General features: G+C 54.8%; 1 protein-coding gene across 1 annotated transcript; it reads right to left on the minus strand.

The window, feature by feature from the left end:
- Positions 1-1,382: 1,382 nt before the first annotated feature.
- On the minus strand, positions 1,383-5,326 carry LOC133627319 (uncharacterized). The gene is made up of 7 exons (XM_062011978.1): positions 5,136-5,326; positions 4,588-4,659; positions 4,328-4,387; positions 3,641-3,745; positions 3,345-3,452; positions 2,655-2,799; positions 1,383-1,839 (listed from the first exon to the last, which is right to left on the minus strand). Exons 1-7 carry the CDS (start codon positions 5,248-5,250, stop codon positions 1,383-1,385), a joined length of 1,062 nt encoding a protein of 353 aa, XP_061867962.1. The 5' UTR covers positions 5,251-5,326.
- Positions 5,327-13,401: the final 8,075 nt, after the last annotated feature.

A 13,401-nucleotide genomic window follows, 5' to 3' on the forward strand; every position in this document is an offset into this window, starting at 1 on the left:
AAAAGAAAGCAAACTGCAACCCGAATGGGAAGGCTTGTTCCAGGTGTTACTGACCACTGAGACAGCAGTAAGAACAGCTAAAAAAAGACTGGACTGATTACATCAGAGGACTAATGGACTCTCCACTCGAGGATGGACCCTGGCACGTATGTCAGACTACAAACCCCTTGTGTCTTAAACTAAAGAAGCAATAAGAATCCAGTGGAAAGAAGGACACTCATTACTAACTGATGAGGTGGTGGTAGCAGAGATGTCATTAATTGTTGAAAATGAGGGGGATCCTTGTAATTATGGGCTATTGTTTGTTGGAAGTACCAGGGGACAGCATCATGACCACTGGAGAGGGACAAAGTAGTATTTGTTTAAACTATGGATAAATGGAACTGACAGGGAGGCTCCGCAAACTGTACAGTTTGATGCTTGTCAAATATTGGACTGTGGGAATTTGAATAGTCAAAGACAACTTAGGAACCGTGATAAATATTTGTGAAGCATGCAGAGAGAGTTCCACCTTGCATTGGATGGAATAGTGTCTGGTTCACAACTGCTCTTAATGGATGAACTACTCTAGATTAGAAAGGAAAACCTCGGAAAGACAGAAGTACTATGATTAAAGGGACGGTAAAGCCTAACTGTAACAATTGAGAGTGTAATCCCATAATGTTCGCTGTCAAAGAAGCTGATTGGCTAGTTAATGGAACCTATGGATTTGGAGCAGATAAAAGTGGAACAGACCCCATTGGCAGATTCAGGATTGTACTGTGGAAATCAAAGAGGGGACTGAGCCAAAGGATAGCAACTCCACCATTGCAGGAGCAATGCCCTGAAAAGGCAGAAAACACGCGTGGGTTGGAGAAAGAACAGTTTAATAGAACCACACAAGTTCAGAACAGACAGCTGTAACAAAAAATGGAACTATATACAGAGTGGTGCGTGCCACAGTCGCTCGCTGGCCCCACACCCGTACACTGGGCTGCTCTGGGGCAAGCGCAGGGCTTCAGTAGGTGGCCCTTGGGAGATGTCCCCTCAGGAGGACGGGAGCATCCCTCCCAGCCTGTGATGGAAACGTGCTCCAGCCCAGCTGTGCCCGGAGGCGATGGCCACCCCACGCCTCCGCCGGGCCTTGTCCACAGGTCTGTCACTTGAACAAACCAGCATGGGTTGTTGTCTCCTTCTCTGGAGAGCCACCTGGATGAGTTCCTGTGTGACCTACTCTCGGTGGTCCTGCTCTGGCAGGGGGGTTGGGCTGGATGATCTCTCGAGGTCACATCCAACCCTTCAGATTCTGTGATTGTGTGACTTGGGTTTTAACGTCCAGTCCGGTTGAAATTTTCTTGGCCAATGTGCAGACACGCAGAGGAGCAGAGAGGGAATGGGTGGGCTCAGGGCTGTGCCCTGATGAGCCCTTTGCCCACCTCTCCCGCCTGTGTGGCTCCAGTGCCTTTGGCAGAGCCAGCGGGATCGTTGAGCTTGAGATTAGAGCTGGTGTCAGCTTCAGGGAGTGCTGCCAAGTCTTCAGCGCTTCCAAGATTCCTGTCTGTCATGTCTATTGTTATTGTTATGATTTTCTTCTGTGACCACTTGCGGGCTTCTTTGGGTATGGTGACAAGGGGGCTCAAGCATGATGCTTTCTCGCTCGATGGGCTTAAACCAGTCCCGCAGATCCCAGCTGTCTGAGATGGCAGCTGTGGGACAGAGGAGCTTCCTGGCACAGCTGGTGGCTGCTGCCCTTGGGTCCAGATCACATTTTGTTGGATTGTGTTGGAGCCAGGATCACTCTCCTTGCTCGTGTGGGAGCTGCTGGTGCTGTCCTGGGCCACTGAAGATGGAGAGGGAATCCTGTGGAGAGAAGAGGCTGCTGAGGCCCCACCATGACTGTGCTGGGTGGGTGTGAGGAGGCGCTGGGCACACTGTGGGCTGCAGGTACCCACCTGCCCATGGGAGCTGTGGGCACAGAGAGCTCTGTGCAGAGCGCTGGGTGCCCCGAAGCCCTGGGCTGGGGCTCCGCTCGCCCGCCCGTGGCTCATCTCCTCTGGGCCCTGACCACCCTGACGTGCTCTGCACGGGCCAGGAAGGAGAGCTGACCCCAGCAGGGCAAGGAGACCAAAGCTGGGAGCGACACCGCAGGGCCAGGAGAGCCTCCTGTTCTCCTTTGTCGGTGTGCCCGGCAGAGAGCAGCCCTGGCTGCCCCTGGCCGGCCCTGAAGGGACACACTGACTCCCTTTCTCCAAAGCCAGGCCAGAAGCTGGGGGGTTCCTCACCACAGCCCGAGCTGCTGGGACAAGGCGAACCTGTGGGATTTAGGGCATCACCTGACAGGGCGATTGCTGCTGGTGGGGGCCCTGGTAGGGAGATGTCACCATGGCAATTCTCACTCCCTGTGGCCAAGTCAGTCCTTGCTGGGTTTACTTTCCAACCTTGCTCTGCCTACGTCTGTCGCTGCCTCTGCTTTTGTTAGGGCAGGGTCACTTTTACCCTGTACTTGGGGTTTCAGAAAAGAATGGAGAGGCCAGTCCAGACATCTGACAGCAGAAGTCTCAGTCAAGCCTGGCTGGTGCCTCACCCACAACTCCACAATAGCCTCTCAAAATGATTCATGGCCAAGATCAGGCACCTCGTACACAAGTTGGTCGGGAAACCTGCCGACAACTCACCGTTTCCTCTTCTTGTACAGACAGATCAAAGCAACCAACAGGGACAACAGGAGGCACAAGCAGAAGAAAGTCCCGGCAAATATGAGGAAATGGGTCTGGAATCCCAGAAGACGCTCGGCCTTTGAGTTTTTCTCACCTTCCACACCTGGAGGAACAATTCTGCAGGTTAGTGTGTCCTGTGCACTGCTGGAAATCTCACAGCAGGTCTGAGCAAGGAAACTCCTCTTTCTTTGGCACTGGCACACCTTGCCTCTCTGGGGCCGCTTAGTGCTGCTGCAGGGAGGCTCCCTCTGAGCCTTTGAGACGAGCTGTCCCACCAAACAGAATTCATGAGGCCCCATGGGGAGCACATGGGCGGGAACAGCGCTTTGACCCGTTGCCCCTTGGAGCAACACAGACAAAACCCATCCCTGTGTCCAGGGACAGCCAACTCTTGTGAATGGGGTGAGGTGGGCAGTGGGCATCTCGCTGCATCCACAGAGGGTTACACCTCAGCATCTCTCTGGCACAATGTTGGCCATAACCTTCCCCGCCAAGAGCTGACAGTTGACCTCAGAGAGCCGTTCCTGGCTGCCGTCACTCCGCTCGCTCTGCACTGACGGTTGGGCTGTGGCTGGAACCAGGGGAAGAGCCTGCAGACACCCTGTGACGTTCAGCTATGACCCCGGATGGCCAAGTGACAGCAATTACCTGGCACGGCTGTTGACTGGAATGGCCTTGTTTTTTCCTCAGAGACTGCCACCGTCCGACTGCCTGTTTGTGGATCTGCCACCTTCTCCAAGGGCACTTCGTCTGCCTCTTTAGAAAGAAAGAAAGAAAGAACGACAGAAGGTCAATCTAATTAGAAGTAACAGTTCCTCAAGAGGAACATCATCTCCTCAGGAGGCACAGGCTTGGCAGCCCCTCTGGTTGGGACTGATATATGTGCCCACCATTTTCTCTGCCGTGTCCAAGCCCTCCACACATTTCTTTACAACAATCTTTACCTGGCACGGCTCCCGGGTGAGCCGCCCCCGCTCTGTTGGCAGAGACTGTCACGGTGCTGCTGCCTCCTTCCTGAACCGACGGCTTCTCATCCTCATGGGGCGACTCTTCAGAAAGAGAGGGAGACAGTTCAGTCAGAAGGAACCCTCCCTCACCTGGAACACAGCGCTTCCCATCCTGCCAACTCCATACCACAGCCAGAAGAAGAGACCCTGCAGTGCACTGCTCCTGTGAGCACACAGTCTCTGGGCACAATGGCTACTGAGAGCAGAGCCCACAGTCCCCCAAAACAAAAGGAAAACCACAGCCAAGTTTTCTAAACCACAAGCAGAAGCACATAGCCAAACCACACCAATTCACAGCCTTTCCTTCTGGGGCTGGCCCTCTCATGGCTCAGCAGGAAGCAGCTCCTGGGCACGCTGGAGGCATGAGCACACTCCCTGCCATTCCAACATCTGCCCAGAACAGCTCTGGCCAGTAAGGCCGTCCCTGGGGCAGCTGCAGTCCCTGGGACTCACTTGAACCCACAGCAGCAGCAGCAGAGACTCTGGGCCATCTCTGCAGCTCGCCAGCACCCACGAGGCGGGAAACGAGACTCTTCACAAAAGATATAAAGTTCAATTTCTCTACAAATCAAATAGTGAAAAGGAGTGCTCGGTCTGCAAAGTCAGTCACAGCCAACTACCCACCCCAGAGATTCCAGATGGGCTGCAGCGTGGGATCCGGCTGAGGAGCATCTGCATTTGCATCTGCAACCAAACACCCAAGAGAAGTTTCCATCAGACGGTGTGAGACGGTTCAGCTGTAGCTCAACAGCACAACAGCTGCGGGGTCCCGCCATGGCAGCGCACACACCCTGCAGGTCTGTACCTCCCGTGCTACAGGCCCCTCCCCTACATTTGGGCTCCCCTACAGCAGCTCTCCAAGGAGGTGGAGAGCCATGACGTACCCATGAGATACGGCAGATTGGCACCCCTCACTCCCAGCCAGGCAGATGGGTCTGCGTCGCCTCCAGCCGTGGCTGTAAACAAACCAAACAGAGAAGCTCCCGTTCAGTATGTGACTAGACCTCCTCAGATCTGAAGGGCAGGGAACACAGGGCAGAGGCGGGATTGCTCCCTGGCACTCGCCTCTCCCTCCCACTCAGCAGCGTCATGCAGACAGTTCCCGGGTGGCCGGACCGTCTCTCCCCAGCCCAGCATCCACACCCTGAGGGGACAGAGTCGGTGCATCCCTTTGGGCCTTGGTTCCCAAGAGGGCTTCCCCTCCTGTGTGTGAGCACACACTGTGGGCACAATGAGTAGTGGCAGCAGACAGCCCACAGTCCCCCAAATCGAGACGAAAACCACAGCCAAGTTCTCCGAACCACAACCAGAAACAAACAGCCCTGAGGCTGAAAGCTCAGCTTCATCCCGCCAGGCCCAGCCCTGCCCCACCATGGCCCCGGCCCCGCACACACCCCAAGGTCTCGATGCCGGCCCTCGCCTGCCCACCTACCGGATCGCCGCCTTCGCTGCAGAGTACTCCAGTGCCCATGGGCTACCAGGACTGACAGGATGCCCAAAATAAGGAGGCACGTGGTGGCCATGACCATCCGTGTCTTCCCCATCATGCTGCTGCTGCTGCTGCACTGCCTCAGCTGTGTGCTGCTGCTGCACTGCCTCAGCTGTGTACTGACACTGCGGAGTGCTGCCTGTGATAAAGTACAGAACATCTGACACCAGAGGTTTGTGACATCACAACCTGCATTCTCCATCCCGGACACACCCTGGGGTGCCTGTACGTGGGGAGCTGCTTTGGGCCTGGGCCAGGCTGGGGCCGATGTGAGGGGGAAACAGGGCCCCACGGGCCGTGGCAGCGTGTCACAGGTTCTCTGACAGGATATAGGTGCTGCGCTGCCGTGACCACCTCAGAGTGCCCGGAGGAGGCGTTGGGTCGGGACGGGACAGAGAGTGGCTGCCAGGAGCTCCTGTGCAGACCCCTCATTCCCTGCTGACTCACACCCACGGGACTTTGCCCAGAGTCTCCCAACCCTTGAGGCCAGGCCTCAACGGGATGGCTAAAAAGCCTCCCATCCCACCCAGGCCAGCCTGGATGGGGAAGCGCAAGAAGAAATGCCCTGCGGCTGTTGCAGCAGAGCAGCCCAAAGTGTTGGAGCAGGCGGGTGAGTGGCTGAGCTGGGCCTCAGCGCAGCTGCAGTTATCTGGGCCCTGTCCCTTCCCCCCCGGGCATCCCCAGGGAAAGAAGGGATGGGGCTGTTCCCCCTGGCCAGGCTCCATTCCCTGGGCACCCCCAGCCCCAGACTGCAGCTAGAGAGACACGGGCCAACGTCCCCAGCAGCCCCTGTCCTGGGACTGGCCCTGCCGGGGGAGCGCAGGGCTCGACTGTGTTCCCCACAGCCCCTCCCACAGCCCCTCAGCTATGCCTGAGCTCGCTCTGTGCCCCATCCAGACTGCGACCTGTCGGAAGAGGAGTGGTCCGATGAATCTTTGCCTGATGCAGACCGGGACCTGCCAGAAGCGGAGCAGCCCAGGGACGTGTCTGCTAAACATGTGCTGGGCAAGAGCTTTCGGGAGCTGAATCTTGAGGACCCACATGACGTGGTGGTGACCCTCCTGCACCATGCTCCATCGTGCAACAGGTAACAGGGCCCAGCCGCCCTGAGAGCTCAGGGATCACCGGCTGTAGAGCCCATCCCATGGAGCTGCCAGGCAAATGGAGGTTTTCAGGAGCCTCTAGCCCCTGTTTGCCAGTGCTGGCCCGTCAGCCCCAGAGCCCACTGCCCTGCTCCCTCTCTGCCCCTCGAGGCCCCATTGCTTGGTTGTCGGCTGCCCGCAGGGACAGGCCAGATGGAGGCTGCTGGTGAGGGGCAGTGGGCAGAGGCTGGGCTGGTGACCCAACCCCAGACCCCATGGTTGTTCAGGCCACAGTGCTGTGGCCACGATCCCCTTAACACTGATCTCTGGGCCCACAGAGATGCTGCAACCATCTGGAGGGAGATAATCTCCAATGCCAAGACAGCAGATAAGGTGCTGCGGGAGCTGCTCCGTGTGCTGCAGGACTGGCCCCTGCACAGCACGTGCACCTCTGATGGGGACAGGATGGACGTCTTTGCCCTGGCCGTGAGTTTCTGGCCCCTGGGCTCAGTCTCTGCAAGGGGCTTTATCGGCACTGAGCACTGTCTCAGGGTGTTTTCTTTTCTGCAGGCAACCAGGGCACTGCTGGAGTTCATCTGGAAGCCCGAGTGCTTTATGAACTTGAGTGTTTATTTCCCTCAACTCTTCCTGGCTCTCATCTTCCAAATTTTCTCCAGCACGGAGGAGCTGCCTGAGGACCTCGATACCCTCTGGCAGGGACGCCAGCAGGAAGGCTGCCTCCCCATTGCTCCCAACAGGTGCCCCATGCCAGTCCCATCATGCAACCTATGGCCCGGAGCTGGGGCCAGGGCTCCCAGTGTGACCTGGGCTTTGCTCTGCACACAGGTTTGCGTTGCACACCCTGAAAGAGCTTTTCTGCTGCCTGCGCCAGGACAGTGTGGTGCATCAATTTGAAAATCAGGGTGGCTGGGAAGGACTCCTCATCCCTGAGACCCGCCACTGTATGATGGGGCTGCTGGCCCGGTGAGAGACCCCTTCTCCCTGCTCCCCCCTCTATTTCTCCCCTACAGACAGGGCACCCCCACAGTCCCCTTGGTGGTGGCTGAGAGGGTCTTGGCACCGAGGACTGGCCCAGCAGAGCCTGGCAGAGGTGGGTGCACAGGAGCAGACACCCCCCTAAAGCACCAGCATCCCATCCCATGGGGCCTGGGCTGAGGGCACAGGACAGAGTGTCTGTCCTGGGGCGGGGGCTGGGCAGGATGCACTGAGGGCCAGAGACAGAGCCTGGGGGATGACTGCCCTGTGGGCAGAAAAGGGGTGTCCTCAGAAGGGAAGACTGTGGGGCAGGAAGGGTGTTTTTCCTGTCTCATGCCCAAAAGGAGCCTGCTGGTCTCGGGCACTGCCTGTCTCCTGGTGAGGACTGTTGGGGAAGGACTAGCCCTTGGCGAGCCAGTCCTGGGAGAGGTTTGTCTGCCCTGCTCGGGATTAACGGTGCCTTACTCTCTCCTGCCAGAGAGATGCGTGGGATCTGGAAGGGCTCCCTCTACAACATCGCTCAGAGCCTGGTGGAGCTGCTCAGCAGGGAGCAGCCACGCTGGGAGCTCCCTGCCATGGCGTTCCTGGCTGAGGTGAGCCTGGGCTGGGCTGAGATGGGGGGGAGCACAGTCAGAGCCGGACACCCCCGTCACTGCTCGGTGTGTTTCAGCTCCTGGACTTCCCTGACATGAAGCCATTGCACGAACGCTTCCTGCAGCTGGTGCCAAGGTACCTGGTGAGCAAGAGCAGCGTGATGCGGTGCCTGGCGCTCAGAGCCCTCATCGCCCTCTGCAGCAAGCCCTCGGTGGTGAGCTGGGGGCAGCCGGCTGGAGCCGTGCTGGGGGTGTGGGGCTGGGTGAGGGATGCTGTGGGACACAGTAGCTTTTGGCAGGGTTTCGGGAGCTCTGGCAGCTGCTGCCAGCCCTCCTGCCTCCCTGCTGGCCTCCCCAAGTCCTTTGGGGACGGCCTTTGGCATCTGGATGCTGCGGTGGCAGCATGGGGTTGAACCTCTGCAGTGGTTTGGGCAGGGCAGCTTTTCATGGCTTCACCACAAGCATCGTGTTGCACACAGGCCAAAACATTGTGGATCCTGCAGAGATGGCTCATGGAGCTACTGGGAGATACAGATGAGGAGGTGGTTGAAATGACCTTCTCTTTGCTCAACAAGATGCTCAAGGCCACCACCACCCCAATTATCAACACCGTCACTCTGGAGCTTGCTGAGAGGCTCCGGCCGCTCTTTCACCACGTAAGGCTTTGTGCCTCCCACCTCGGGCACTGGCTGCTGCCAAGAAACTTTGTGCTCTGTGCATTTTTAGACCCCTGCCCACGTGGGCCGGCAGCAGCCAGTGCTGAGACCTTGCCCTCTTCCTTCCCACCAGAAAACCAGCCGTGTGCAGCTGCTCTCCCTTCAGCTCTTCCAGCGTGTGATGGAGGGGGTCAACAAAAAGGGAAGAAAGCTACTGGAGACGCAGGTGCACCAGAGCCTGATCCTGCTGCTCTGCCTCCTGCATGAGGAGAGCCAGGAGGTGGCAGAGGTGAGGATCTCTGACCTTCCCCGTGGAAGGTGCCTAGGCCTGAGCTTTGCCCAGGCAAGGGGATGCAGGTCCTGTGCCCTGGGCAGCGGAACCATCTTCTCTGTGTCCCTGCAGGCCTCTCGGGTAACCCTGCTTGGAGCTGCCACCTTCCTGAAGAAGAGGAGGCTCCGACACCTGCTGAAGAAGAAGAAAACTTGGGCGCTGAGCGAGTACCTGGTAAGGATGGCCCCCAAGCCCCAGCCCCAGCCTGGGCAAGCTGTGCCCCTGCCCGCTGCTGCAGCTCGTCCCGGGCACAGGGACCATGTGGCCAGGAGGGCAGTTGGCATCAACTCTTCCCTTTGCCTCCTCTCCCTCTGCAGCTCTCAGAGTTCAGCAGCAGAGCTGGGCTGTATGCACAGGAGGCTCTGTGGTGCCTCTGGAGCCAACAGCAGCCCGTGCGAGAGGCGGCCGTCAGGTTCCTGGGTGAGACACAGCCCCATCCCTCCCTGACCCATTGCAGCTCGGCCCCAGCCCCGGCCCCGAGGCTGTGGAGCCCCGAGTGCCCGGTGCCTGGGAAAGACCCTGGGCTCAGCCCTGCCAAGGGGAGGGAGTTGTAGGCTGGGCTGGAGGGGCTGGCGTGGGGCAGCTGTGACTGACTCTGTGTTCCCAGGGCTGGCCGGGCGGCACCTGAGGGATCAGGAGGAGCAGCTCCAGGTCATCCATCAGGGTGAGTGAGGGCGGCAGGGTGTCAGTACAGGGACTGACAGGGAGGCTCTGGGCAGGGAGCTGCAACCCCTGGCCCAGACAGGGAGAGTAGAGACTGTGGGCAGAGCAGAGAGAGATGGCAGGGGCACGTGGGGTATTCGTGAGCAGCATCTGCTGGCTGATCCCCTTGGCCCCTGCTCCCTGCAGGCCATGGGAAGAGCTGGAGGGGTGGCCCTGGCCAGAGGGGTTCCTGGGGTGAAGCCAGGCTCTGATCTCAGCTCTGCTCCTCTCTGCTGCAGCCCTTCAACGCCTGACAAAAGACAGCAGCTCCTCAGTTGCAAACCTGGCATCTCAAACCCAGTATATCCTAAAAGCAGCTTCCTCCAGACTCAGCCTGCGACAGCGGCTCAGCAGGGCCTGGAGCAGACGGTCTTCTCTCCGGACCTAAGGCTGACTGGGAGCTGGAGCCCTGTGCCCGTGACAATATTAAAAGGAGATCTTCCCTTTGCTCTGTGGCACATCTTTCATCTACCAGCAGCTTGCTTTTGTATCGTTGCACAGTGGTTCCCTTTCTCCAACACATTATTCACAGAGGCGTTACCTCAGTCACTAACTGGCCAGGCGTGGCTCAGCCCTGGGTCCATCTTAGAACCGACTGGCCCTGGCCCTGGCAGCTACAGGGGAAGAAGCTTCTGGCAGCTCTTTGTTTAAAGAAGCCTCCCCAGTAGCCCCTCACTACCAAAACCTGGCCCAGACAAAACCACCACACCTCTGAACGGGTGGATCCGCAATCGCGAAAAAACTTCTCTACACAGGAATGCAGATCAGCAGGCACTTCTTGCTTATGCAGCGCTGGGGAAACACGGGGAACAGCTCCTCCATATGCGCTTCGTTGTTAGTTACCATTCTTAGGGGTTTTATACAGCTCAAACAAAAGAATTACATTTGCCAACACAAGCATGCATAAAATGTCCATCTATCAATTTAGCCCTTCACCGTGATTGATTCCCAACCAACACAACATTTCCAAAATCACAGTGATTGGTCAAAAAAAGGTATCAGTCCCTTTGTTTTAGTAACAACTAAGGTAACAGCCAAGGTTATCTAATGAATAGGTACCAGGGTCTTGTGGCTAAGGTAACCTAATAAGTACATTTACCAGGGTCTCATAGCTAAGGTAACAGGTCCCTATCAGGTGTGGTATGTAACTCTTGCAGTTTGATCCTTATGTGATTCAAATGAATACTTACTTAATCAATAGGTGTTTGAGTTATTTGCGAATGCTTAGCTAATTGACTGAACTATTACTAGGTGATTAACAAGTACTTAACAAGTGCTTGACTACTTATTGTAATGATAAGTTGTTAACTAAAATAATTGTGTATCTGCAACAGGCCCAGCCCCTTCAGTGTGGCTGTGCAGGGTTTGGCCTAGACAGGACTGAAGGTGCTTCGTGCTCTTTGTGCACCCATAACCGTGGCAGCTCGAGGCACCAAACGTGAGTGGACACAGCTGCGAACGGGTCATCGCTCAGAATCTCAGCCCAGCTTCTCTAAGTTCTCCCCAGAGCCTTCTTTTCTCTAGGTAGGAAGTGGCAGAAATTAAGGGAACCCAATAATCAGGACCTGGAATCATAGAATCCCAGAGTGGTGGGGGTTGGAAGGGACCTTCAGAGATCATCTAGTCCAACCACCCTGCAGAAGCAGGGTCACCTAGATCAGGTGACATAGGAACATGTCCAGGTGGGTCTTGATGACCTCCAAGGAAGGAGCCTCCACACCCCCTCTGGGCAGCCTGTGCCAGGGCTCCCTCACAGTGTTAACAGTTTTTTCTTATATTTAAGTGGAACTTTTTGTGTTCCAGCTTCATCCCATCACCCCTTGTCCTGTTGCTAGATACAATAGAAAAAACTGTTGCCTCAACCTCCTGACATCGACCCTTCAAATATTTGTAAATGTTAATAAGATCACCCCTCAATCTCCTCTTCTCCAGACTAAACAGCCCCAGTTCCTGCAGCCTTTCCTCATATGACAGATGTTCCAGTCCCCTGATCATCTTGGTGGCCCTGCGCTGGACTCTCTCCAGCAGTTTCCTGTCCCTCTTGAGCTGAGGAGCCCAGAACTGGACACAGGACTCGAGATGAGGCCTCAGCAGAGCAGAGTAGGGAGGGAGAAGAACTTCCCTCAGTGCAACACCCACACACCCCACACACACAGAAAATAAAGCCAGACACTACTCCCTTGCATCTTGATTTATCAGCACAGCCTCACTCCCCTTCTGAAGATGGTGCCTTTTGAAAACAACACAGCAGCCAGGGAACGAGCACGTTACCTGCAACAAACAGGCAAAGCTTGGTTCTTGTGTCTGAGAAACATCCAGGGTTGAGGTGAGACAGGCTATGAGCAAGAGTTGGGGATCAGTTCTAGTGGCAACAATCACAGAGCACTCAAACTGGCTGCAAAAAATGGTCTTCCCAGCATTTACAGAAGGAACTTGCTTGGCAGCCAATGTGCACAGCAGTGAGCACACTTCCAACTGAACTGTACAGACCAAAGGAACAGCTCGGAATGGACAGCAATGTGATAAAGTGGGGTTAAACCAAACACGAGTAGAGACCAGACAAACCCAATGCAATTGCTGTTAAGACAAGATGCACATAATCACAGCATCACACAAAATCAGCTCAAGGGTTGGTTGTCAGTGTTTTGGGAAATGAAGACGTTTGCTTTAGCTCAATAGGTACAGAAAAGCAAAAAGCAGCAGTAGTCACATAGTATAATAATCTAGTATCATAATCTAGTATATTAGTAATCTAGTATATTAGTAATCTAGTAAATATCTAGTATAATAATCTAATATAATAATCTATTATCAAGTGCTTTGCTGACTCTTCAAAGAAGCCAAATAGTCTCAGTAGGACATCCAGCTACCAAAAGCTCTGTCCTCCCCTGAATCGAATGGAGTCCGAAAGCTGTCAGATCTCTTTTACAGGGTATTGGAGATTTCAGACACTGACTGTTTCCTAAGCAACAATTCCAGATTCTGATGTTGACTATGAGGATACATTCCAGTTTTGTCTCAGTTGCTATCAGCAAGTCATCTACATACTGCAAGAGAGTCCTTTCCTTAGAAGGGGCTTCCCAAGTTTCCAATTCTCGTGCCAGTTGATTTCCAAAAATGGTTGGAGTGTTTTTAAATCCTTGAGGTAACACAGCCCAGATAAGCTGGGCTTTTCTCCCAGAAGTGGGACTTCCCAGCTCAGATGCAAACAAATTTTTACTTTCTTTGGCTAATGGCAGGCAGAAGAAAGCATCTTTCCTGTCTAACACTGTAAACCAAATCTGACTCTCTTTAAGCTTTGTCAGCAGCATGTATGGGTTGGCCACTGCTGGCTGGACAATAACAATAATAACAATGCTGTTTATTACTCTGAGGTCTTGTACTACTCTGAACGTTCCAGCAGGTTTCTTGACTGGTTAAGATCAGAGTATTCTGACTCACATGTTCCAGGAAATTGTAACTTGGATTTTCTCTTTCCTTTCAATCTTCCACTCTCAGTGGATGCTGTTTCTTATGAACAGGGGTGGCACCTTCCTTAAGTTCAGTCGCTATTGGGGTAGAATTTTTTGCTCTCCTTGGAATTCCTGAAGCCCATACTCCTGGATATACCTGATTAACAACTTCAAAGTCTGGTGTTACCTCAAGAGATCTGGCAGGAGTTATCTTATCCGAGCTCAAAACATCAGTTAGCTGGTCTTCTTTTATTTCCAATTCCATCTTTCCTTGCTTAAATTCTAGTTTTACTTCCAATTGATCTAATAAATCTCATCCTAACAAAGACTTGTCTGAAACATATAAAGATCTGTGTATTCCAGTTTGTTTCCCCACCTTGTATTTGAGAGGTTCACA

The sequence above is a fragment of the Colius striatus genome, chromosome 19 (assembly GCF_028858725.1).
Source record: "Colius striatus isolate bColStr4 chromosome 19, bColStr4.1.hap1, whole genome shotgun sequence".
In the NCBI taxonomy this organism is placed as follows: Eukaryota; Metazoa; Chordata; class Aves; order Coliiformes; family Coliidae; genus Colius; species Colius striatus.

What these genes read in the sequence shown, in the direction of transcription:
- LOC133627319 (XM_062011978.1), bottom strand. Translation starts at nt 5,250, where the DNA reads ATGATGGGGAAGACACGGATGGTCATGGCCACCACGTGCCTCCTTATT. An exon ending in CAATCTGCCGTATCTCATGG is followed by an intron (nt 4,388 to 4,587) that starts GTACGTCATGGC and finishes GTTTGGTTGCAG; the next exon opens with ATGCAAATGCAGATGCTCCT. An exon ending in CCAGTCAACAGCCGTGCCAG is followed by an intron (nt 2,800 to 3,344) that starts GTAATTGCTGTC and finishes TTGTTCCTCCAG; the next exon opens with GTGTGGAAGGTGAGAAAAAC.